This window comes from Cyclopterus lumpus, chromosome 21, assembly GCF_009769545.1.
Source record: "Cyclopterus lumpus isolate fCycLum1 chromosome 21, fCycLum1.pri, whole genome shotgun sequence".
In the NCBI taxonomy this organism is placed as follows: Eukaryota; Metazoa; Chordata; class Actinopteri; order Perciformes; family Cyclopteridae; genus Cyclopterus; species Cyclopterus lumpus.
Window position 1 is genome coordinate 17,031,490 of NC_046986.1, and position 27,573 is coordinate 17,059,062.

General features: G+C 42.2%; 1 protein-coding gene across 2 annotated transcripts in view; it reads left to right on the forward strand.

Annotated features, from left to right (window-relative positions):
- LOC117750038 (neuropilin-2-like) overlaps positions 1-21,682 on the forward strand; it is an 89,976-nt gene extending 68,294 nt beyond the window's left edge. Inside the window, exons 14-18 of one of the 2 annotated variants that reach the window (XM_034560885.1) lie at positions 2,618-2,886; positions 3,049-3,145; positions 5,607-5,639; positions 16,721-16,783; positions 17,885-21,682. In XM_034560885.1, the coding sequence (XP_034416776.1) occupies positions 2,618-2,886; positions 3,049-3,145; positions 5,607-5,639; positions 16,721-16,783; positions 17,885-18,213 (791 nt within the window). In that variant the 3' untranslated portion in view covers positions 18,214-21,682. Of the gene's footprint in view, positions 1-2,617; positions 2,887-3,048; positions 3,146-5,606; positions 5,640-11,089; positions 16,698-16,720; positions 16,784-17,884 lie in introns of those variants that run through there. The other variant, XM_034560886.1, reaches the window with a different exon arrangement.
- The last annotated feature ends 5,891 nt before the right edge of the window (positions 21,683-27,573 follow it).

Consider the following 27,573-nt stretch of genomic DNA (forward strand, 5'->3'; position numbering starts at 1 on the left):
GCTGTCTCCATATGCAAATCAAATCCCCATCCCCTGTCGCTGAAAGCCCTTTTAGCGTTTTCTTTTTCTGTAAAAGAGAAAATCTGACCTGAACAGAGCTCCAAAGTTATTCTTTTGATCTCAGATAGGGCAAGACTGGAATTCTATACCCTGTGGAGATTTTCATCGAAAGAAACCCTTCATGCTACTCGTCGTCGGAACTGATTAAGTTATTGATAAGGAGAGGAAATGAGAATGAGGGAGGGTCGAAAGAAGGTAAATAGAGATGCAAATCGACATCATAATATACTATTTGATTATGTCACTTTTATGTGATCCTGAAAGGTGTCACAGAGATACAACATATCAAACACTCAGCTTGTTCAACCTGTACCCAAAGATTAGCTGAAATAATGGTACAATGCAACGTAAGGATCCAAAAGTGAGTCCTCTCCTATTTAAGCAAACAACATTATTACAAATCAAAGACAAACGAACAAAAGAAGAACACCTAATCACCCAAAAACACACAAGCAGGGATAAACGGTAGTAAAAGAAAAGGATGAAAACTGAAGAACAAATCCACAACCAACAGCATGATGCCATGAAATGAGACATGTTGGGTGTGCATGTGCATGCAGGAATACAACATAAAACATTTTTCAACAGCAATTACCAGCATTAACTGGAAATTACATGTATATACTGCAGAATGAGAAAAAAGCAATGCAGAAAACCTTTCAATGAAGTCCCAAAATGTTCTTACTATATCAATCTGCAAACATTTTCTGACAATGTCATTTCGTTTTGTTTTCTAAAGCATGATTTGTGTGTCTTAGTGGCCTAAACCCAACCACATGCAGCAATTATTTTCAGGGAGACAGGGTTGATCCTTAACTTTGAGGCAGGAAGCATTTGCAACATGACCACGTTGGAACTACTCGATGCTTTTTGGCTTCGTTTGTGGCGATCGGGAACGGAATCTGTGTCACACTAACTACTGAGTTTACCGTGCACTTCTTTGCCCATGCTCACCTTTGTTGTTGAAGTGAAGGTCACATACGCATAATATAACTCACTACATTTAAACTACGCACACTCATACAATACACACATAGATAATGCACACGTCTACATGATTCCAAATAGATGAACTCACACGCGAGGCTCTTACAAGTGTTCACACACACACACACACACACACACACACACTGAATGACACACACGCACACACAAAGATACCCACGATTGAACTGCAACAGACACCAACGCACACACAAGAACACATCTCCCTCCCTCCGAGCCAATTCTACGTCCCTGCCTATCCCTCCCATGGAGAGTTGTTAATTAATTCCCTCCCTTTGTACGTTCACCGAGATCAAACGAGGAGAAACAGAAAAACACAGCAACTTTCCCTAACTGTACTTAATGAGCAGCGGTAATTGAGGTCCCCTTTTTCATTGCCTCCAAGTGAAGAAACAGAGTTACCTCAACCCAAATCCATTATTCATTAAGTGTGATGTGCTGTGAAAACTGTTGAGTGGGTTTTTGTGTGTCTTAGCTGAGGCAGGGAGAACAGAGGTAGAGATTGATGGATGGATGGATGGATGGATGGATGGATGGATTGGATGGATTGGATCGATGGATTGGATCGATGGATTGGATTGGATCGATGGATGGATTGGATGGATGGATAGATAGATTCTCTACTCTCTCTCTCTTTCTCTCTCCTTATGAGTTGTCCCACACAGCGTCTGTCTGTCGATAAAAAGACTATTTGCAGCTCCAGCAAAGCTTTTACTCTGCAGCCTTAATAGACAAACTAGACACACAGCCAAAACACAGCAGCAAGCTAATGATTACGGTCCTGTTTGGGATGGGGAAAACATTGTAGCTCTGCCTTTCTCTCTCTCTTTAACTCTTTGCTCTCTGTCCATCAATTATTTGAGCTGAGAGGAGAGAAAGGAAGTGAATTAGATTGTAAAAAAAAAGAAACTGATCGAGTGTGTAGAGGAAGCACACACACACACACACACACACACACACACACACACACAGAATATGTTCACACACATTGTAACTGTATTGGTATGATGGCTGTGCTGACTAAGTAGCAAAATCGAAGAGAGCAACCGAACAAGGTGTCAGCATTCAGAGTGATTAGGGCTGTTTAGCAGTGTGTGTGTGTGTGTGTGTGTGTGTGTGTGTGTGTGTTCATTTGTATCCATGGCCATTAGCGTCCGTGATGAAATGGCAGTCTCATTTGCGGTTTAAGCCCCGTACCACAGGATGATGGAGGTAATGGCTTGAACGCTAAGCGACCACATTCCACTGCATTATTACATCATACTGTACGTTGGGCCAGTTTCACCAGCGAGGAGTGAATTGGCTGTGTGCTGCAGCACTGTCACAAATCATAAAACTCATTATAATGGAACCAGTTAAAAGAATAAAATGCAAATAGCACAGGCAAAACCCGTAAACGTACATCCCTGCGCTAATAGAAGGGGTGATGAATCAGTTTAAAGGTCACAAATGTATCATTTGTTACAAGTAATTCATCTATAATACATCATTGATCCTGCAATAATACAATAATGAAGCATTCACCGCCTCTCGGTGTCTTCCCGTCCTCCAGATTTCTCAGGGAACTACCTCCACCTGGATGCGGGTGCCCACACCCAGCGCAAGCGAGCCCGGCTGCTGAGCCCTGAGGTGGTGCCGGAGCGAGGCCCGCTCTGCCTCCTCTTCTACTACCAGCTCCAGGGAGAGGCCCAGGGCAGCCTGAGGGTCCTGCTGAGGGACAACGACCAGGAGGAGACGCTGCTGTGGGCTCTAAAGGGAGACCAGGGGCCTCACTGGAGGGAGGGCCGCACCATCCTGCCCCAGAGCCCCAAGGAGTATCAGGTAGGTGTTGTTTCTGGACTCATTGCAGGGAAACCAACATGTACTACACTGTGGTCTCATTGTTGTTTTTTTTACAGATCACTGCATTGTAACTGTTCATAAATCACTGTGTTTGATGAAGAAAAGCTTATTGTAATATACCTTTCTTATTCCACAATCCAGGTGGCATTCGAGGGCTTTTTTGATCACCCGACCAGAGGCCACATCAGAATAGATAACATCCACATGAGCAACAGCATCGAACTGGAGCAGTGTACACGTAAGTAACCTGTCTGCCTAACTGTGTATCAAGATGTCCGTGCAGGCTTCATTCAGTCAGACAATCTGTCCATACAAATATCTATCTGTCGGAGTCCCTCACTCCTCTACACCATGTTCTCACCAGAGAGGGAGAAGGGATAACAACTCATAATGTTTCTAGTTTACACACATAGACACACACGCACACATGAAAACAAATATATAAAAAGAAAGTAGGCCACAAACGGCCTTTGGGCATGGATACTAATCTATCTTTCATATCTCCCTCTCTCTATCTCCTTCAGTGTTTTCCTATTCTACCCCACCCCTTCATTTTATGATTCTTCTGCTGCTTCCTCTCCTTCTCTCTCAGTCCCTTGGCGGCGTCTCTCAGTCGATCAGACTGGGCCATCGAGCATCAAAAGAGTGTGTCTGTGTGTGTGTGTGTGTGTGTGTGTGTATGTGTATGTGGGTGTGGGTGTGGGTGAGTGTGGGTGTGTGTGGGTGTGTGCATGTTCATGCCGTTCTTCTGTCTCTCTCCTAAACAAACTGACACGAGCTGAGTCTGATGTTAATGCTGATTGGCTTCAATTAAGGGAGCGTTGTTATTAATGTAACGGAAAAGTGCCGACTTACCTGAAATTAGCACGCAGCCACAGGATTAGCTTTTAAATCCTTCACATTTCCTTGTTTGACGAACGCAGTTTGTTCTCTCTGCCGCGGGAAGAATATCATTAATATCATTTGGTGTGAAGCAGCCCGTCACTCAGCAGGACAGTGATAGTTAGCCTGGTGTGAACACACATATTGGGACACAAACAGAAACACACACACACACACACACACAAATGTATAGTGACGTAAAACTACAACCATGACACTGACGGTATGTTTAACTGAAACCGAGAGTATATTTTTGCAGATATTTTGATATTCTACACATAAAGCCGTGAGAGGGAATTCTCAGCCTGTATTACACGTGTATGGCGTCTTCTGAGGATTTGGGGAAGCTTTATCAATAACACTGATGATATCACCGGGGTAATGTCACTTAGGGCTTTTACCACGCCGGATCTAATAAAAGCAGCTATCGAGTTGCATTATGGGAATTGAAGGATCCAGCGGTTTGTTTTGGCTTCAATTATGAACATTCATATTTAAATGTATCTCTCAAAAGTCCCCCGACTTACTAAATGTCTGTAGTACCTCTTTAATAATCTTTAATTGTTGTTTTTCCCTTATAATTCAGTATTGCATACTGCCGTTCTATCTGATTTACTTTTACCTCTTTCACTTTTTCCACCAATATGTTTCCACCATTCTCTTTTCCTATATTTTTCTCATTATTCCATCACCCACCCCTCTTCTTTTTTTCTTTTTTACTTTACTTGTGCTGCCATTCTCTCTTGTTTTCCCTCTGTGTTTCTCTCTCGCTTTCATAATAGACGTCGTATCCTCCGGCAAATAATAAACAGCAGTACATTTGAGTCCCTGTTCCCATGACCCTTTAACTTACCTCCACCCTTCCTTCCCAGTCCTCTATTTCCCTTCTCTTCACCCTTCCTTCACTCTTTTCACCCCTATCTTCCATCCACCCACTTCTTTCTTCGTCTACGTTTGACACTTCTTGTGCCACCTTAGGAAACGAGCGTTAGAGAGCATTCACAGGAAGGAGAGGAATAAATGACATAGCAAAAAGAAGAAAGTGAGAGCAAGTCAGAAATGACGCACAAAGAGAGAGAGAGAAATACATTCAGGGATGACGTGCTTCCTGTCTCAACCCATGCAACCCACTCTTTTGTCTGCCTCTCTTTATTTTCTCTCCATTTTGTAAAAAGGACTGTCACCCAGGAAGATTTATGGGCTTTTAGAGTCCTATATCATCTCGGAACTCGACAAATCTTTATTGATTTTCTCAAAAAGGAGTAACACGTGCCTTCACAAAAAGTGCAGCGTCCTGCAGTTTTGCGATTTAACCGCATTGAGATGCATTTCTGTTAACAATCATCAGAAACATAGTTTTTCCATGTCAATTTAATTATGGAAATATGCCACTGTACAATGAGACTAAGCAAATCCCGAATATGATTAATCTGGTGCAGTATTTCATATTGTAAATGGCTGTTTTAGAAATAAATAAATGTATTCAATCAAAATCATGTCATGCTCATATTGTATCCTTGTGGTTTATTCTTTAAGGAGTGATATGACACTCGCCTAGACCTTAGTTCCTGATATTATGTAATAATAATAACGTAAGTATACACAATTCTACTCAGTCCTATTGATATCCAAGAGCAACTACAGTGAAGAGGCGATCACATTCGTAAACTCACTGCGTACGAATCATCTGAACTTTAATCTGCGAATGAGATTTACATCACAGCGGTTCAGAACATCCCTTATCCCTTTGACGCTTTATCACACACATCGATTATTAACCATCATCAATAACATTTCTTTTTTTCTCTCTTTTCCAGAGCCTTTCCCCGCCTTAACTCCTGGCATAACCAGTAAGTCCTACTTCCTGTTCCATTTGTACTTCCTGAGCCAAATGTCTGTGCTTTCTGCTTGATGCTCAGCTCAGCTCGCAGCACTGCACTGGCCCTGAGTGACTTTGATAGTGCATATTATATGTTGCATACAGATACACATAGACAACACTTATACTGACAGAAAAGCCTGCCCTCTAGTTATTACATCATCTCCAAAAACATCAAACTATGGTTTCCAACTTCTTAAAAATGATATACTTTATTGATGGATTTTGTGGATATGTGGACTTTATCCACATTTAATAAAATAATGGCGACAACGTTGCAACTTGACTGGATCCACTGCATTGTTTCAGCATGACTCCCTGCATGCTGGGCTGGTTCTCTTGGTTATGTAGTTTGGTATGTTCCTCAGTGAGAAAATGACTATTTGCTGCATACATAAACAACATAGTTACACATATTTACTACAACAACATTGGCACCGTAATATAGCAACATGTGCAATTTCAGTACTATCAGGGTGTATTTGCACTTTCCACAGGCTTTTTCCAGTCTAAAATGGTGTGCAGCACGATGTGTGGAATCTGTTACTGGTATACATGTATGCAACACAGTGAGTGTGCCTATACCGTGCACAGCAAATTACTGCAATCTTTTATTTTTTGTATTGCTCATATATTAATTTAAGCCCCAAGCCATTTTCTAGGTTTCTGCTCGAAATATCATACCCAAACTAAAAAGGGTGTAGCTCTGCAACCACAAAGGCTATTTGAATAATGTTGGTGTTATAATAAAGGCAACACATGTGGTCTTCTGTTCAGATGTGTACATATTAGTATATATGTTACTGGTTAAGAGTAAATAAAGATGAAAGACAGCAAAAGTTGAATTTCCAGGTTCGCCTAGAGAAAAAAGCACTTTCAGGATGATTATCTCTTTGAAAGATGCACAGAAACAGAAAAGCACATCAGAGGTCATAGCACAATATGTGATCAGTCTCTCTGCAAAGTTTGACTTTGAAAAAGTAAAGCAGAACAAAGTTAGAGAGGTTTTAGTACAGATAAATTAGGCGAAATGGGCATTTGGGCAATTTGAATTTTCTCATGTACCAAACCATATATTTCACTTTTATATTACTTATGGTGTTGAATACATCACAATACAGTAGTCTTTGCTGATTAGAAGAAGAAAAATGTTTTTTTTCTTTTTTAAAGGCAAAAATAAGCAACATTTGTGACTGTAAGCGCTAAATCGGTTCATGTTGCTGTGTTCTTTGGCTGATATCTCATAAATGCTTTGGTGCAGAAGGATTTAGAAAAGACATTTAGAATCTGTGTGGAGTCCTCTTGCTTTTTACTATCTGGCTTTTTCTGATAGCACCGAGCTACGGGTTGCTGGTTCCGAAAACGTGCTGAGTGGGCTGACTCCTGACAAAATTATGATTATGATATTTTCATAATTCTTTCAGTTGGTGTTTGAGTTGTGTGGAAATGGCTTACTGAGTCTTGTAGCCCAAGTTCTCTTTTTTAATTTGATGTACAACATCAATATATTTGCTCATGTTTATTGTACGATTTTACACAGTCTAACTATGATGTGTAAATAGGCGCCCAATTGGGTGCCATGGGGCTTAAAGCTGTAACATAGGAGCAGAGGTGACAATCACGAGGTCATGGCTGAACATCTGGTTGTTTTCTTTGGTTATCAATGAAACTAAAAGAACTAAGCAGAGCTTGCTTCTTTGTTCTTTACTTCTTAATTGTAGAGAACAGCACACATTCGCTCCTCATTCATTCCTCCTTCCTGATTGGCTGTCACCATGTAAGCGCTCTCTCTCTCTCTCTCTGTCTCCATGCAATACCATACAAGGAGCCTCTCTTCATTCGTCTCTTAGTCTCTACTTCTTATTTCTGCCCTTTTCAATATTTTGCTCCCCCTTCTTTCTGCTTCTCTACTTTCGTCTCAACCAGTCTTTTATTATTCCCTTCTCTTTGTTTAAATGTTTTCTTAATTTTTTTCTCCCCTCTCCTCTCCTCTCCTGGTCACCATTCATTCCCCTTTTTTTACTTTTCCCTCTTTTATCCTCAAATAAGCTGAAAGCAGATAAAATGGTCTTGGGCAGATTATGCTATTAGATGGCTTGTTTTCAAACTCTGGGTTGTGACCTAAAAGATGCCAGACTGCTGTTCCAGAGACCCACATAAATGAACATGGGGATTTGTAAGGACACTTTAGTGACACTGAACTTCTTCAAACTTGGACCTGAAAAATAAGTAGTATATCAAGACTTTTATGATTTGTGGATATTTTTGTGTGTGTTTTGTGCATGTTGTCATTGTGTCCACATTGATCGGGGATGGTTGCGACATCACATCTATGTCTTTGATTACGTGTTGTTGCTGTAGAGACAAGGACTCAGGTTGTTGAAGCTGGGGGTTAAAGCACAATAATAGTTGCCTTGCATCCATATGACTGATGCTGGATGTGTGTTTGTGTGTGTGTGTGTGTGTGTGTGTGTGTGTGTGTGTGTGTGTGTGTGTGTGTGTGTGTGTTCCTAGGGTGTGAATAGATCAAAAACATTCTTTGAATCCTGTCAGGTACTTGAGCGGCGCTTGCTTTTTGTTCACCGCAATGCAATTCAATAAAAAACAAGAATAGCAATCCCAAAAATAGTAAAAACTCTCACCGGCCTCGTATGCTAAATATTTGACCTAATGCTTGCAGGTTCTTAGAATATTGTATCCTGAGCAGGTATCGTATGACTCGCAGCTTGACAACAGTGTCAGCTCTCACACACACGTATGTTTTCATGAGACTGAGCCCCAGTGAGAGGGATTGAGTTTCTCCTTTGAGACGCCTGTTGAAAAGTGAGCTATAAGAACTAACGTGTTTCTCTTCGGATAAGCGGATATAGTTGAACTCTATTTAAACTGCATAGATTGTTAATATATTATATATCTATATACACTTAGAGTGTGTGGTTTGTGGCTCTGGACAGGGTTTTTTGGTGTGAAATCCTGCAGGTGAGAAGGAGGTTGAAACAAGATTTTGAGTGATGTAAATTAGAGAGGAAATTATTTAAATTCAATTAATTTAAATCAAAAACTTAAATTGACTCCATCCCTTCCGTGAGGAAGTGTGAGGAGGAATACAGTGTCCTTAGTAATTAATCAGGGATCACGGCAACCCGTGTATTTTAATTGTATCCTACAAAAATATATTACATAAAATAAATTAATTGACCCGAAATGTCACATTAATGGAGAAACTTCAGGGGATCTGTAGAGCAAATTTAATGTGCGATTATCGCCTCATGTGATCCTCAGGTTACAGTACAATGGCAGCTTCATTTTGGTGTGACGTGGACCAGTGTGCCACTGTGTTGGGTTTTCGTATCCATGGCAACCGAGGAGGCATTAGGTTTCTGAAAAAGGGGAAGGCTGCCGGCACACTGACTGATCATGCTAATCACACACATGCATACACACACACACAGAGACAAAAAAGAAGCTAATTCTGGCTTCAGGTTGACGATAGAGAGCTCTCACACTTACAGCTCCACTTTATCTCATCGAGGAAAGATTGTTGATGTGTGAAGTGTTAGACCTTGAATGAGAAAAAGATCAGTGATTCAGAAACTCTAGTAACCAAGGTTCCTTGAAAGCCACACTCTTTAGCTCAGGTTGGGAGTTGTGCTCTTGAGAAAAATTCCCCTTTGTTCCCCTTTTAGATGAAGGCAAAAAAAAAGGCAAAGTAACGGTCAATTTTTGCAGCCCAAGAAATCATCCGTGTCTTAATCCACTGATGCAAAGGCTCTCTGCTCAGGCTGCTTAGAGCACAGCTTTACAATCAAAGCCAATTTTAAACCCTTAAAGAGTTCCTCTGAACTTTTTTTTTTTTAAAGACAAAATTAAGCTCACTGGTTTCCTTGAGGTTCTGTGTCTTTCTCTGCACATCTCCTGCGTCTGTCCTTTCATTATTGCTCTCTTTTATCTCCATCTACTTTCCCCGCCATTTCCTCTTTTTTTTAACCTTTCTTTTCTTTTTAATGTTAGTTCTTTCTTCCGTTCTCTCCCATTCTCTTCCTCTGTCTTTCTTCCTTCCACAACCTCTCTCTCAGCGGCTTTCTTTCACGGTGAGTTGACAGAGTATTGAAGTTTCAGACAAACCCTCTAATGCAGGATTAAAGATATCATGGCAGGATTAGCTCTCTCCCTTCCCTCCCCTTCCCTCCCACCCTCTCTCCTCACTTTCTCTAACCCCTCTCTATTTCACTCCATTCTTTCTTTCTATAATGCCTCCTTTCTCCCCTCTGTAATTTCCCTCTGATTTCTTCTAGCCATCTATTTCTCCTTCCACTCGACTCCCTTCAATGTGATCTTGCCCTGATAAAAGCAACCGTGTCCTACCGAATACAACCACTTAACACTCCCCACCTTCGTCCAGCTCAGTCAGTCACTGCATAATCAAGGCTTTGCATTCTTCGATCGAATCTGAACGCATCGCATGAACCTCTTCCTGTCAATGTACAGCTGATTGTTGTGACGTTTGCATCAGCCAAAAACACAGCATAATTGAAACATACGTGCATCAGCATTTTGTTTTTTTATAAAGAATGAAGACCTAAGATGACTTGGAGTATGCAGTTTGGTGTTTAAATATTGGGAAAGCAAGCTACTTCTGGACGTGTTTTGCCTGCAGTAGATATAGATATATATATATATAGATATATATAGATATATTGTGTTTAGTTGAATAACAGCAGGGGACATTATTGCAGCTCACTGCTGCAGTAATTGACAATTCACTAAATCCCACCCCCTTAATTACTGTGAGGCCTGTCAAGTATTACATTCTTGCTCAACATGTATGACATTTACATTGAAAACAATGTCAGATTTAACACTATTCTCTAAAACAATAGATTCTTGATTTTAGACATTGACAAAATCAGGCTACCGGATGAGGTGGCAGATTGTATCAGCTATGGCTAGTTAGCTAGTCCAAGCTGTAATCCATCCTAGTATTACAATGAGCAAAATGTAAAGTCAGACATTCTAACATACCGTACACTGTATGTTTGAAACCCCACTAACTAAGCTAGTAGTTTAGTTTTAGGTTGCTGGGCAATGATGTGCCTGTAAGCCTTGAAAGCAATGTGACAGTAAGTAGTAAGCTAGTTATCGAGACAAGCTAACGATTGCATCTTACGATAAACACTTCCTTCTACGTTTACTCGTGGGTTTTGGAAGGGCTACGACATAACACACTTGATTCAGCATGTGCAGAAATATAAAGCTTGACAGATGCCTAGTTGTTGCTAAGCTTTGATTTGATAATCACTGTCTGGGCGAGGGGTTTAGCGAACAGTCAATTAGACAGCTTTTTCGACTCTCCAATAGGGTCTGCATGCCTGCCTCGCTCGTCTATAGTGCCAACCAGTAATGTGTCCTCCTGCCCTCCAGGGGGTGCCATGTCTGGGATGGAGCCCACAGTAGACACAGTGGCGGTGCAGCCTGTTCCTGCCTACTGGTACTATGTGCTGGCGGGAGGCGCTGCCCTCTTGCTGCTGGTCACTCTAACCGTGGTGGTGACACTGTGCTGCCATCGGTACCACTGGGCGCCCAAGAAGACCAGCGCTAGTCATCATCATTCAGTGGCGTACCACAACAGCCAGCATCCAAATCAGCTAAGTCACCAAAACTGCTACCAGAACCAAAACCTCAGCTATAATCTGATCCAGAGCCCGAACCAAAGCCACCTGTACCCAGGTACTGGGCCGAATGTTGACCCCATGCTCACCATCAGACTGGAGAAGGACGACAGCTATGATTCCCGGTGTTGAAAACAACTGGACTTGTGAATGATATCATTTTATTAGAATGCTTTGTTCAAATGAAGTGCTTAAAGGGTGTCAAAAGTTCCTGAAATACGTGATCAACAGCATGATGAGAATCTACATAGAAGAGACACTGCCGCTCCTATTGCTGATGACTGATCTATGAACTGATCAGCATGCACCTTTGCTAAACTTTCTTGTTGGCTGCCTCTGGCAGAATGAACTTGACCATCCTGGGGAGAGTAGATGAAACAACTTTAATTGCCAATTCTGATGGCTGATGAGGGCCTGATAACAACATTAGATTGCCACTTTTTTGATGTACTTAGCAGCCTAATGGCTTCAGCAGCCGCACCCCAACTCGGGAGCCTGGACATGAAGACTGCCGAACATACTGTGGACAAAACATATGTACACGCAGTGCACATGTCATTGTTGAAACAGCGCGTGTTTTTTCTTCTACAAATATCAGAGCAGGAAACGTCTGTCTGCCCCGCTCTGAACTGCAGCAGCTTGGACACTGCCTGCCTCCAAATACTCCGTCCGACAGAGAGGGGATTTACGCACAGGTACAGGGAGATAGAGGGCGCAATGTGTGCTGCATAAAGAAAGAAGTCTATTTCTCTGGGTCTGAATGAAGCTGCTGTTTATTTGTCCGCTAGCTTTTGAGAGTGACGGCGACAGATTAAGAACAGAGGAGGAAGAGGTACGGGGAGAATTAGTGCTGCCTATCCAGCCGTGACAGATAGAGGGCTGCACATCCACTGTGGGTGGCTCCTTTGGTCTGTGAACGAGGAATCTGTGTTGTGCTGTTCTCTGTCTGGTTTACACAGGGGGGGGGGGCATAGGATGAGACAGCTTACATCGCATCCTGCAGACCTAGAAACAAATACTGGCTCATACACGTATGCACGGACACTTCAAAACTTTTCAGCGGCTTTTCAAAGTGCATTCTTCATAACATCCTGATATGCCTTTCTTAAAATGTGCTTTAAAACTCTTTACCTCTTCGCCTCCAGAACGAGGTGGTGCCTCAGTGTCACATCGGAGTATGAATGGACTCTATACAGTTTTGCCTTGATCTTATAAATAATCCAATGCCTGTCTGTTAATGTTCAAATTAAACATCGTTGTATGTGCCGCACACAGACTGGGTGAATGAAACAAATCAAAAATCATATGTGTTGAGTATCTAAAGATGCATTTTTTGTTCTTCTTTTCTTTCAAGTCTGTGCAAGTTCAAGTCTTTTTGTTTCATCCCATGACAAAATCATCAATTTGTGAACAATCTGAATGTTTTGCATATTAGCCTGGTGACCTGACAATGTGGTCCACTCGGCTGCTCAGTTTGTGAGACCAAACGAATGCTGTAGGAGAGAGTTTCTTGCTTACTTATGAAGGTTTTTAGAAAACCCACTGATCTAGGATCACTGATCATTTATTTGTATCACTTCATTTCCTATGAAATGTCGAATAGGACTGATACCGTCACAGCCCTCACACATATTTCTTGATGTTTTCTTAATCATCCTTCTCACCATACTTGTGTTTTCATATTGGCACAGATGAGTTTACGATGCAATTACCATGTTTTGCGATGTTGAGAGTAACATTAGCACTTTTCTGCTTCTTGATGATGATTTATTGAAGTATTTGATGATTTGTGATAATTTCTTACATCTACTGTGAATCTTAGTAGAAACAATACATTGAGTAATGTACTGGTTGTGAATTAAATAGAACTTATTTCTTTGCAATCACAGAATGCCTTCATGTGCTTCTGATGTATAATAGGTATACAATGTTCATTTGTTCTACATGCTGACTATTGTTTTAAATCAACAGTTGTGTTGATTGTGTTTACTGAGATGATCTTAACAGCTTTACTTCAGTTGAAGCCATTTTGCAACAGCAAATGTTTGTCCCTCGTTTAAAGCGTGCGGCTTCAAGCTTAGATCTCACAGGGGCTCAAAATGGAAGCAAATCAATATGTTGTGTGAAAATTATTCAGATACTGTTTAAAAAAAAGAAAATCATTTAATTTGCCTGGTTTTGGTTTGAAAAGCTTCTCGTCAGATCCAGGCCTGTAAAACTGGGCGCACCACTTTGGTGCTTATTTCCTGGAGTTCTCAGCCGCTCACCATCTTATGTTGTGCGCTACCCCCCTGCACCATTTTGTTCATGCTCAAATCCCCCAGCCTTTTTTTTTTTTATCAAAACCCTGCTTGTTCCTATTCTACTCCTTCCCTTCATTGCAAATCCTCCCAGCAAAAAAGACACAGGAGAGAAAATGAGAGACAAAAAAGGAGGAGAGCAACATCTCTCAGAGGAGCAGGGCCCATTAAGCGAGCCCCCTTTTCCCTCCAAAGAATGCGCCCAGAGATGGAGGAAGATGAAAGAAGTAGAAAAAGAAAAACCCGCTCTCTATACTTTCTAAAGATAGATTTTTTTTTTTTTTTGCTCCGAGAGGAAGGCTGACAGGGAGGCAGGTTGGAGTTTGGATTGAAGGAGGGAAAGACTTGAAGGAGGAGGGCAGGTTGTTTCAAACACAAAAGAGGATGAAAGAAGTCTTTTGGCAGAATGGACCGTGAGATGGAGACACACACATAATAAACTCACTGCACGCACATAGTCTAAAAAAAATCCGTATTGACTTGTTTCATCAAATTGTGTCTCGTAAAAATGTGGTTTTGTGCTTAAGCCAACGTTAAATTGTGCTTGCATATCCATGCCCTCTCCCTTCCATTTCAATCGCCTTATGTATGATTTACACATTATATGACTCACTGTAGCGGCCCTGTGCTGTAACCCAATCAATGTATTTCTGAAATTCAAACGGAGAAATGATAAATGACTGTATTTATGTTGTGCTACTTGTGCACTTTTCTCTTTCATTCTCTCTCTCTCAAACTTTTTGCAAGATTTGGAAAATATGCTGGCGTCTCTTCACGCAGCGCTTTCAAATCAACCTCCCAGCACCTCCCTCTCCCTTCTCCATCACAGACTACTTTGAAGCCCTTTAATATTTCTAATTAGTTAATGGAGCTTATTGCATTCATAAAACCCTGCGGTAAGCATTTTCTAGCCCTCAGGCCTTTTTTTTTTTTCTTTCTGCCTTCTCCCTCTCTGCTCCCGGAGAAATATTACGAGTGAAAGCACTCTAACAGGTCCTCGGGCCCCCACTGGAACAGCGTACGGTGCCAAAGAGCCATCCATGTCTTTTCCTGAATTAAAAAAAAGAAAAAAGCCCTCTTTTTATTCTTCTCTTTGCTAATTGGAGAGTGGAGATAAAATGGGGCTACAGGGAGTTTTAATCTCCCTTCAGATCCGCGTGGTGATTCTTCTCAGGATCCTGGCCGTCGGGCTTTAAGCCAGGATCATTAGAAAGTGTTCAACAGTCGTCCAGAGAGTGTCCGAGCATCTGTCTTTTCTTTATGCTGCTGCTCTTGCTTTCCTCTCGTTGATTTAATGTTTCATCAAGGCACGTGGTGGTTTCAGTCGACTGTGAGAAAGGATACGTTGGAGCCCTGCGGGTTTTGAGAACATACACATTTACCAGAAGACTGATTAGATGCTTCCATGTGCATGTACGACACTAAGTGAAGTCTTACACGGAGAGCGCATTTCAGTGGGAGCTCCAAAAGATCGTGTACGTTACAGTGGGACTACTGGGATTAGCCATATTCAGTTGAGCAGGAGTTTAAGGGTTGAACAGCATTTTTCTCTTCTTTTTTTACATAGAATAACATGACAGCATTATTTTATTTAGTTGGGTGGTTCAGACAAACATTTGAAGACGTGTTTGTAATCTGCATGTTTGTAAACCTACCTTGATGATGTCAGTTTTTATCAAATGAATAGATTATGTTATTGTTCTTTGATTTCTTGTTCATTTTACTGATCAGAAAGATTTGTCTGTGTGTAAATCTGTTGGATGCAGCACAGACTGGCCTTTCTGGAACACGGCCTCAGCGAGGGATGAACCTGAACTGGTTTTAATTCAAACTGTGACTAGTTTAGACGCACACTTTGAAGTGGTAAACGTTTACAACGTTCATCCCTGGCTACAGCCACCTCATTAATGTATTTACTCCTGTGCACTTTCTCAGCCTCTATGAAAGAAAGACCTCAACTTTATGCGCTGGATTTCAATGTTGTGCACTTAAAGCAAATTAAATATTGAACTCTAGAGAAACATACAAAAAACAGAGGCACACTTACTCAGTCCCGTAATCAAATAATTCAATAAGCATATTCCCAACAACCATTAACATCGGAGAATGAATTCACTCCATTCAGCATTGGGTTTATTGGTTGCTTTAATTTCTTTTGTTTGTTCTCTAATTGGGTTTGGAAGCCAACTTTGGGTCAATTTTTAACAGTTAAAGATTTGATTGATTCACTTCTTTAATTTCAAGTAAATTACCTCATATGTAATACATGAGCAACTAACTTCATTTCCCAGATAGCAGGTTTTATTTAAAAGTATTCATCTCTTATTACCGTTTACAGACTGAAGAGTATCCGAAGTTCGTAGATGCTGTTTATAGAAGACAAAGTCTAGAAGTTCAAATTGTCTTATAGAAAAAAAAGACCTTATCTAACTGAGGAAATGAGGCTCAGTATCTTTTTTCATATCAACTAAATTAGTTTTTTCACCTCATGTCCTTTAAATATCTATAACAGTTTCACTCCATAATACATTTTTGTTTGCTTTGCCACAGCAATAAATGATTATCAGCTGCTAAGATATTGCTATTTTTTTCAGAGAATTGTAATATAATTTCCCTTGAATATAAACTGAATTGAAGTTGAGCTTCCAGCCCCTTTAAAGCCTTGCACTTCGGCCTGCCTCAGAAATAGAATGTGGTATTTTAGCTTGTTAAATTTCATGGTCTTGTAATAAAAAGAAAATATATTGTGGGGAATGTGAAGGTAATAAAAGTGATATTTTTCTACGAAACAGTTGTGGCTATCTTTTTGTTTTTCACAGTTCAGTCTCTCTCTCTTTAAATAAAACGGTTTAAACAGTAGGCGATCTCTTGCCTGATATCTTCACACAGTCTGAACAATATCACTCACTCTTTGAACTCTTTCAGCTGTTTGTGTAGTTTGATTTCCATCTACAAATGTAGCTTGTGTGCCGACAACATAAGAGATGGAGTGATGGTATCACAACATGTTGTGGACTCTTGAGTGGCTCTGGCTTGACTGGATGTTTGAGATTAATACTGCTCTGTTCTGATCTTTTTAACAGATCCCAGGCCTATGGATTTTGGAAACGATCCTGTTTACAACCACAAGCCCCCCATCAATGGAGGTGAGGTTCGAAGTCCCCTTTTCTCCCTCTCGTCTCAGCCCGAGGCTGTACCGGCTGTTTTACAAGTCCCACCCAAATAATAGCTCCTGAAGCAGAGGCATGCCCATGGCTCTTCGCTTTTACATGCGATTCCACACGAAATAAGCCTGTGGCAACAGTGACAGACAACCTCTAGTGTGTGTGTGTGTGTGTGTGTGTGTGTGTGTGTGCGTGTGTGTGTGTGTGTGTGTGTGTGTGTGTGTGTGTGTGTGCAGAGGCAGTAGCAGTGTGAGGGAGAATCCAAATGTGTGTGTGGGCATGTAAGTGTGTGTTTCCTCTCCTCCTCTTTCATGTTCTGTGGCAGACAAAGTGAGACAGCAAGCTTCCTCCTGGGCACCTAGAAAACATCTGTCTGTAACAATCACGGTGTACTTTCTGCCCGCGCTCGCACGTGTGTGTGTGTGTGTGCCCACATGCATGTGTTATTATCCCTTGTTTCTCCCAGCCCCTTGACAGATACAAGAAAAGTACTCAGCCTTTACTGCACTAAACAAGTCTGTTTATTGCTTTCCTCTGTGTGTGTGTGTGTGTCTGTGTTCTACCATAAAACACTCTAAATGCAGTACCTAATTGTGGATTGGCTTGTTCATGTGTACACATTCATTAAGTGGATTAGCCTGATTGCGTATGCCAGCTAGATGTGCACACACAAGACACATCGGAGCCTCATTGGAGCACCTTAAAAGTAATTCATTTCATTATGTTTCCAAACTCATAACGTCAACAATAACAAGTGAGGTAACAGAATTAACTGTTCTTGAATTAATCAGCGATGACACAGTTGAATCCCTAAAGCGAGACAATGTGAAAAATGTAATCTATAACCAGTAAAACGCTCAGTTCATCACACTCACGCTGCCACAGCCTGACTGAGTGTGGAATAAGCAGTGCTGCTACCTGATTCTGATACAGAAGTCAATGGAAACCACTTGTTGCAAGCAATGACGAATGAAAAAGCATCAACAAAAATCTAAATTAGATCATTGTAACTTGATGGGAGGTGAAGTAGATCTCAGTGAATATTGTATTGTATTTTTCTAAAGTTGCCTGTTTTGTCTCCAGACTATGTCTTCCCAGGTTGGCCGTCCTCCTTCTCGACCCCCTCCTCCTCTGATATGGACCCTTCCTCCGTGACCCTGGTGTCAGAGAAAGACAAAGACAACGCCTGGCTGTACACGCTGGACCCCATCCTCCTCACCATCATCGTGATGAGCTCGCTAGGCGTGCTGCTGGGCGCCGTTTGCGCCGGGCTGCTTCTCTACTGCACGTGCTCCTACAGCGGGCTTTCCTCGCGTTCCTCCACGACACTGGAGAACTACAACTTTGAGCTGTACGACGGGATTAAGCACAAAGTGAAAATAAACCAGCAGAGGTGCTGCTCAGAGGCATGAAGGTGAGGGGGAGAGTGGGGACACGTCCCGTGATCTCCTGCAGAAGTCATTTTGTTCTGTTCTCGGTTTGGACAAAGAAAACACAAAAAGGAAGCGCTATCTGTTATTTCAATCCCAGTGTCCCCGACATAATATCCTGCTCTGATGTCTAAAGGGGGTAACATTCAACCCAGAGTTTCCCCTATTTGTGTGCTAATGGGAACTTGATCTCTCCCCACATGCTATGAGGCCTAAACTGGGGGAACACCTGACCCCAGTCACCCCCTTACCCACAGTACCACATCTCCTCCGCCTGCAGGAGAGAGCCTGCTCGATTTTAAAAGCCTGTGAATGAATGAAGGAATGAATAAATGATTATGAATGACAGATCTACCATAGAATATAACCCACCAGCCACTGGAATGGAGAAAGGACTACAGCACCCATGACAATATGGACATTTGGACCACAAATGACAGCACAGTCTGGGGTGTGTGGTTAAAATGTTGGTTGTGGAATTCTTAATGAAGAAGAGAATTTCATTAACTTTGCAGAAGGGCATTGTCAATTTGTCCTCATCGGCTTGAATTTGAATGTGGCCAATAGAGACGGCATGCTGAAATAAATAAAGGTCCAGCTTCTGACTATTGGTGAAGACTTCAGCACCAGTGGACCATTTAATGTGGGTACTTTTGACTGAAATCAACACATATCAAGCGAATGCCTATCCCCCTAAAGAAGTTTAAAAGATATCAAACCACACTACTCTAATGAATCTAGATGTCTAAAAGGTGAAGAAAAGAAAAAGAGGATGAAAAAGGACATTTTCTTTTTGTTTCTAAAAATGTTTTAGATATGAGTTCTGTGACTTTCAAACGTCCATTCGCCCGCCACATGGCGCTCGCTCGCTCCTTTTGTCTGCCCTTGGTCTGCGCTTTGTGTAACCAGTGGCATAGAAGAGTAATGGTGACTGTTTTTGTTATGTTTTAGACTTGTGTCTGGGAAAAAAAAGGTAAAGAAATGCCAGCTTCAGTTCGTAGCCGCCCTGTAGAGCTCTTACGCCATTTTTAGACTTTCTTTAGCATTGTGTTGGACTTAATGGTCTTAATTGTTACTTCAGCCCTTTTCTATTTTCACACATTTTCCACTATAGATGATCAGTCTTTTCAAAGAGTAGAGGAAAGGTAAAGTAAGATCAAAGACAGAAAATCAGAGATTTATCTAAATCTAACATGCTGTTATGGAGTCGTGCTTTAGATTCAGTATTATAGGGTTTGTCTTTGGTATATATATATATCTATATTTTTTTGCTTTTGAGACTGTATGATGCCCAAATGATGGACAGACACTGTGTGAACAAAATGTCAGTGATTGTTTTATTGCAACCTATGGATTGCCAAAGAGCTGTGTATGTGCACAGGGGGTCTGAACAAGTGTTGAAAGAGGCAGGGTGGAGAATGGACCCGGTGAGGAGTCATCCTGCCTTTTATCCGCCGCTCTTAAAAAAGAAATTTAAAAAAAAAGAAAAGAAGAAGGAATGACTAAAGGAGGAGAGTGGAAATACCGTTGACTTTCTTGGACACACAATCGAGCCTTAAGCTAACTACAGTGCACGCTGTATCGGAGGACAGCCATCGAGGAGTGCCAGTGCTGCTGGAGAGACTGATGAACAGGAGGAGACACATGCAAAGAGAGAGAGAGAGAGAGAGAAAGAGAGAATATGGCGTTTATGTTACCATGCAGGAGAAGTCTCATCAATCATCCAACAAACATGTTTGGCAATATGCAGCTTTCTCCCATCAATTACATTCACGTGCCACTATTTGGCTTCAGCTTTAATACATTTAGGTGGAAACTTAAAGGTACCCCATGGAGTTTTTGACCACTCGTAGCGCTATAAACGTTTCCATTTTGTTTGTATCTCACGCATGCACACAAACATGGTTTCACACTATTCCAGTTACCAGCGATAACATGCCATGAATCACATTTTTCTGCAAAGGAGAAGACGACTGCAAGTTGTAATTATTAGTGAGAGGGGAAAGAGACTTTGCAATTGTTTTTTATGAGGAAGGAAACACATTTCTTAAAAGATACACACAATGTGTCAATATAACTCCACAGGTTACCTTTAATGCCTCTCAAATTTTACAAAGAATGTTATGACCTTAAACATATCTGCAGCTGCAAATGTTTTTTCTACAATATACACTTTTGACTACTTAAACATATATTTGTAGTTGTTATGGTCATGCAGTTTGGAAAGGTTTTGGAATCTTTTTATACTCCAGCTTTGAGTTGGCCTGGCCATCCATTCTGACCTCCACACTGTTACTTTTGCCTGCGCTTTATGAACGCTATACCACGCCCTCTAAACTAGAAGTAGATGTTGATAATAAACATAAATGACTATTGCAAATGAGCTGCAACTGAATGTAAGTCATGGGAGACTGTTGTGGCTGCATAACACATGGCAGCCAACATTGCATTTGAAGTAATCTATCTGCAGATCAAAGATATCCCTCTTTGGCTTGTGGACTGTTTAAGCTGCAGTCGTGAACATTTGATTGACTTGTTAAAGTCTACAACAGATGCACGTGAAAAGGTTCATCGTAACAGGTGATTCTCTGCATGGAAACATATCCGGTGAGATACTCGGCAGACTGATGGAGAGGACAGACAGCCAATAAGATAAACAAACATCAAATGAAACCGTCAGCAGGACAGGTGCAATGTGAGAGAGAGATGGACACACAACCACAACATGGAGAAGGAACGACAAACAAAGACAAAGAATACAAAAGACAGATAGCGAGGCAGAGTCGGTGACCTAGACGGAAATCTTAGAACATGTACTTGGAGGTCTAGACGCTGACCTCTCCGTATCTTTCTCTCGGCCACAGCAGATGAAGTTGCTGATCTCTGTGGGACACTTTGAAAGAGCAGAAGAGAGGTGGTAAAGGGATGGAAAAAGAGTCAAACATGTCACATTTGTTGTTGCTCCATCTCTTTTTCTACCTTTCCTCTCATCTATCCTTGTTTGGGGTCATGCATGGATATAGCCCGGAGAACAATTGAGATGAAATAAACAAATATAATAGGGTGGGTTATAAAAAGGTGTTGAAAGATGATCAGAGAAGGAAAGGTAAGGGGGTGGGGGGGGGGCTGGAGAGAGAGAGAGATGGAGGTTTTTTTGTCCATCTAACTGCGTTTTCATTGGACCATTTTCCAAGTGCCTTGGAGCTTATTATGTATCTTTCTGTCTTTCTCTCTCTCTTCTCTTCTGGAAATCAAGATAGCATTACCTCTTCTGTCTCGATGGATACACACATATACACCCTGACATGAACAGATGCACACTACATTAAGACACACAAACACACACACACGGCACTGGCCAGATAACTCAAACTGTTGTTTGTAGACTTTGTACAGAAGAATTTCTTTTTTTAATGTTATTATTATTTAATAAAGGCTAAATAACAAGTGATTTGGTTCTGGGTGTTTTTATGTCATTACAATGTCATATGTTATACAAAAAAGATTCAAGGCATAATATTGTCATAAAGTTATTTAAAAAGTCATAAGCCATGGTATAGTCTATAGTATGTATAAAAAAGTAAATGTATAGTATGTCATAGTATAGTATGCCACAAAAAAAATCATGATTAATCATAAGAATTGCTTGTGTGTCTCACATGTGTGTTTATTTGTACGTTATGTGTATTATGCGTTTGTGCCAACTAATCTCCAAACCATCAAAGTCCTCAAAAATGTGTTTCACCGATCTCAGTACCTTACGAGGAACAAGCTCTTTTTCTTCAGTTCAGAGAATGCATTCAGTTCTGCAAAGTGAAGTGAAAAAACATGAACGAACTGCTGATTATGGCCCACAATCATTTTCCAAAGTATTTACTTTGCAAACTATATTACATCGTCAGATTTCTTTTTTCCAACATTCAAAAACTAAACCCTTTTTTTTTTAAGCACGGCTCTTGTTTAATTCTCTCTCTTGTGAGCTGAGAGCGGTAGTTAATGGCATTTTCTATCAGTATTTCTTGGTGAAAGTGGTAGATAGAGTGCATTGTATGTGGTGTTGTGGTGTTACTATGTGCACGTGGGGGTTTGTTGGGTTCCTGTGTGCATGTTTGCGCTATGGACCTGAGCTGGTTGACACGGAAGCAAGGCGCAGGACTGCAGTCTGGTAGTGGGGTGGGTCCGCTGCTCGCATGAACAGCGCGGTGGTGATCTTTCTCGACAGCGTGGAGAAGGCGGACATGGTGGTGGTGAACAGGGACAAGGTTCTGATGAGAGAGCTGACGAGACACGGGAAGGTGGTGTCACAGGTGAGGGAGGTCTCCCCTGCTGAAGCACGTGGTGTCTCACAGGAGGCAGCTCCTCGTGGTCCTAAACAACAGGAGTGAGGAGCTCAACATCGTGCTTAAGATCAGAGTGGAGTACTTTGATTATCTAATTTGTGTGACATCTGGAAACGGTAAATGTTTCAGTTGGGAACAAGAGGGACATCAGGTCAAAGAGTGCCCGAAAAAAAGAGCAGCTGAGGAGAACGCGTCTAGCGAAGCGGCTGCTGAGGGACAGGAACCAGAGGAGCAGAACCAGAAGGATCCTGAGTGTTATGGTTTGTCTCTGACCCCAAGCGCACGACAACAGGAAGGTTTAGTTTTAGCCGAACACACAGCGTAGTTTATTAGAGCACAACAAGTCGCTTGGAAAAGAAATACAAAAAACTCAAAGTGTCCCCTTAGTCCACGGGTGATCGAACATCAAACACAACAAAACCAAAAACTCTTCTTCTCCAGGGGAAGGGAAAAAAAGGTAATCCACACAAAAAAACCAAGAAAATACTCCACACAAAAAGTCAGCAAAGACACGAGGGATAGTTCAGTGAAGACACGTGGAGGAAAGTTCACGGACATCATGGCAGGAACTCGCAACGTCAGCACAGACAGTCCTGATCTTTATTCCCCGAATACAACCAAGCCCGTAGCTCCCTGGCAGCGCGCTCTGAGGTACCGGGTGTCACTGTGTGAATGGGCTGAGGAGGGAGTCTGGCGGGCTGAGTCCTGACACTGAGGAGGTCCGAGGGGACCGTCAGGATGGGCAGGAAGGACATGGGGAGACTGGTGGGGTCCAGAAGGGAGGTGAGGGGGATCAGGAGGGGTCAGGTGGGGTCCAGCAGGGGGATGAGGGGGATCCTGAGACGACAGGTGGGGTCCAGCAGGGAGAGGTGGGGGAGAGCGGTGATAACTCTCCTGCCTAAAAAGGGCGATCTACAGGAGATCAAGAACTGGCATCCTGTGTACGGACTATATAAGATCCTGTCCAAAGCACTGGCCAACAGACTGAGGGAGGTGATGGACCAGGTGATCCACCAAGACCAGACCTACTCTGTGCCTGGTAGGTCCATTCTGGACAATGTGTCCTTAATTTGGGATATTGTGGACATCTCTGGTTCTTTGGGCATTAAAACTGGTCTCATTTCTCTAGACCAGGAAAAGGCTTTTGACCGGGGTGAGCACCAGTACCTCTGGAAGACTCTGGAGGAGTTTGACCTCAGCCCAGGTCTAATATCCATGATCAAGGTTTTATACCAGGACATTGAGAGTGTATTGAAAATTAACGGAGGTCTCAGTGCTCCTTTTGGAGTGCAAAGAGGGGTGAGACAGGGCTGCTCTCTCTCAGGGATGCTGTATGTGCTTTCTATTCTATTTATATTGCTTTCTATCAGAGCAAGCATCGAGGGACAGGTTTTAAACAGTTTTAAGGATTTTATATTATCAGCATACGCTGATGATGTTGTTGTTTTTATCAAAAACCAAGAAAGTGAATTGGGCAAAGAGCGAGGCTCTAGCAGTGGGCAGTTGGGGGAGGGGTCTTCCCAGTCTACCAGGGGGGTTGACCTGGAAGAAGAATGGGCTGAAATATCTCGGGGTGTATGTTGGGGAAGAACAATTTGCAAAAAAGAATTGGGAGGGCGTGGTTGAGAAAATGGAGGGAGTCTTGGCCAAATGGAGATGGCTGAAGCCCCAGATGTCGTACAGAGGAAGGACGCTGGTGATCAATAACCTGGTGGCTTCGGCTCTGTGGCACAAGCTGGCCAGCATGGAGCCACCGAGAGGCCTCACGCACAAGCTGCAGCCCATTTTGCTAGTTTTCTTTTGGGACCGACTGCATTGGATCCCTCAGAGTGTGCTGTTTTTAACAAAAGAGGAGTGGGGACAGGGTCTGGTCCACATTGACAGCAGAGTGGCAACATTCAGGTTCCAGTTTGTTCAGAAATATCTGACAGGTCCGACAGATGTGATGTGGAGGGACGTGTGGAGGGTAGACACTGCACTCTTTTTAATGGATTTTAAAAAGAGTGCAGTGCTTTTAACTGTCTCCTTTTTTTCTAATTTTTACCAATCAATAAACTGTGGAACTCTTTTAAATGGAAGAGACTGGAGCCAGCGGCCTCATTGCACCACCACCCTAAAGAAGGTGGTGGATGTAGCTGGTCCTGGTCTGACAGATGCACCTGCGTTGGCGTCTCTTCTCGGGCTGAAGTCTGTTCGGCAGAGCAGGAGCATCCTGAGCAGGTGGGCCGAGAGGCTGACTGAGGAGCAGGTCAAGATGCTGCAGGAGTACAGCTGAGGGGAGGAGATACCGGACTCCACAGATCCTTTTCCGGAACTTGGCTTCGTTCCGGACCTGCAGGGGGTCTCTGGGCCATTAGTTAGCGGGGTGGGTGGGCTTTTGGGCCTGTGCACAGCCAAAGGGAAAGATGTGTACACACTGTGTGTAAAACTGCTAAACAAAGAAAACTGAGTGGGAGAGCAGACACAGTGTGGAGACAGAAACTGGGGGTGGGCTCTGGGGTAAAACCAGGATGGAGGGTTTTGTATAAACCTCCTATTAAGAAGAGGACTGGAGATCTCCAGTGGAGGATTTTACCCGGTGCGGTTGCCGTCAACAGTTTTATCTCTGTTCCTAATCCCACTGTGTCTATGTCCATTCTGCGAGGCTGTGGAGACTGTGTTTCACTGTTTTTGTGATTGTAAAATACTTGGTAACGTTTGTAATGCTCTGCACTTTAATTTTAGAAGGTTTGATAAAACCTGGTCTCCAACCACTTTTATCCTAGGGGTCTGCTACAGGAAGGTTAACGCCTCCAAGTGGCAAGCACTTCCTGTCTTCAAGTCCCTATAGTCAAAGCCAGAGTCTGGATTGACTAGGTTTTTTTTAAGCATGAGCAACGGGGACGACTTCATTTAAAAATGGCGCTATAATGAAGTGATATGTTGTGTGTCTGGACAGAAATTAATATTCAGCGCTCCTTTTGAGTAAATGAAGACACTGTGTTAATTTGTTGTTTTCGTCTTTAAAAATGTGTTGTTCTTAGATGTAGACTGTTAAATAAAGGTTTTGTAAAAAAAAAATTTTTTAAACTCTCTCTCTCTGAGGTCAGAGCATGAAGGATCAAAGACTCTCTTTATTTAATCGAGCTTGCTGGAACGTTTGCTCCTAATTAACACGTACCCACGGAAACGCACAAACCAACGCGCCCGGCCAGGTGGAGATTATCTGCAAGATCACAATAGAAAAATGTGTCGCCCACTCAACTCATTTATCTTAAAAAGCGAGAAAAGTGATGCAGGGGAAATGATGACATGTTGGGATTCACTTATGGTTGGACGTTTCAAACGTTGTGTGAAATAGCATGTGTGTGTGTGTGTGTGTGTGTGTGTGTGTGTATGTGTGTGCTTGTGAGTGTTCACATTATGAATCAACGCATTCAATAATAGGTTGATGGGCGGTGAGTAGAATTCAAACCTCCAGTGTTTTTCTTTCTACGGTCTAAATAACTTCACTACAGACTGGCCCACTTTACAAAGCATCCTAATTGGCTATAACTGTGTACAGTACAATGCTCGTTAGGCTTTAGCCCTCTAATTAGCGCAGAGAGCCCTTAACAGGAATTTCTCTGCCTCAGCATTTCTTCCCCTCTTTCCTCTTGTTTTTTCTCATCACTCCTGCCCTCATTTATTCATCGCTTCTTCATCTTACTGTTACTCTTCTCCCCAGGAGAACGACCCGGTTCTCACGCTTCCTTTGACATAAAAACACACTTGTACACGCCGACGTGGACGCATACACGAGCAGATGCATCAACATTTCTGCAACCAGCTTTTAAAGGTGAAGGAGTCTCCGCACATCAGCCAACTTAAGGCTCAAACCGGTGCCTCAACAGACATATGGACAGGCATAGATGAATTTCAGAGTATAAACTCAGTAGCTTTCTCTGCTTTTTAAAATTTTTTAACAATGTTCCCTCCCCGAGAGGATGCGGAAATGTTTTCAATACCCCAGAATTTCAGGATAAGTGACTGTCCCATAATTTGCATTCACATAATAGCGTGCTCCAGATCTCATCCTCCCAGGTCCTGAATGAAGTTTAACTCGGGCTCACACGAAGTCGAGCATGTCAGAGTGAACGTTCGTCTGCAGATGCAAATGCACACTTCAGACGGGTCTCTTGTGGCTGACTTTTGCTGAGAGTGTAACCTACTGACACAGATTTCTAACTCTCTGCTTAGCCGCACAAGTCACTCTTTTTGCACACACACACACAAAGGAAAAGTTTTAGAAGCTGATATTTTGGGAATTTGGTAAAAGCAAAACATTGAATAGAAATTAAATGGTAACAATCTGCTTATTCGATGATTTAGAAGTTATGAAGGTGAATGCCCTGCACTGCTATATCACTTCTTCTCTCGCAGCCTGGCCGACACTTTTTCCATTCCTGCCACTTTGTCTTTTATAACGCACACAACCAGATGCACATGGCCCTCACATTAACCATCGGGCAGCCCCCTCGTAAATGTGGTAAGTCTGGTACTTGTTATAAAGCAGTTATACTCAGCAGCAGCATCGACACCGAGGTGAACAAATGCTGTGCTGCAAAGCTGCTACTGCTGTGACAGAGACTTGTGTGTGTGTGTGTGTGTGTGTGTGTGCTATATTATGAATCCATACCTGCCTCGGGTCAATAATGCAATGCGAGAGAGACAACTCCAATAGAAAGGCCCCAAGGGGACCGTGATGCCTCCTCGTTGGAAGGCAATAGCATTAACCGTTGAGTTGCTCTATTGTGAACCATCACTCCTCATATAATGTCAACTCCAAATATTACATTTGCATAATGTGTGTCACCACATCAACAAACAACCCCGATAAAACAAATCGAACGACTAAAAACTTTGCATTTGCATGAAATATGTCAACATCTGGCCTCACTGAGGTTGGAAATTAATATACGAGCGTGTGTGTTCACATTCATTTGTGTAAGTGTTAGTTTTACAGAAGAACAGTTGATTTAAT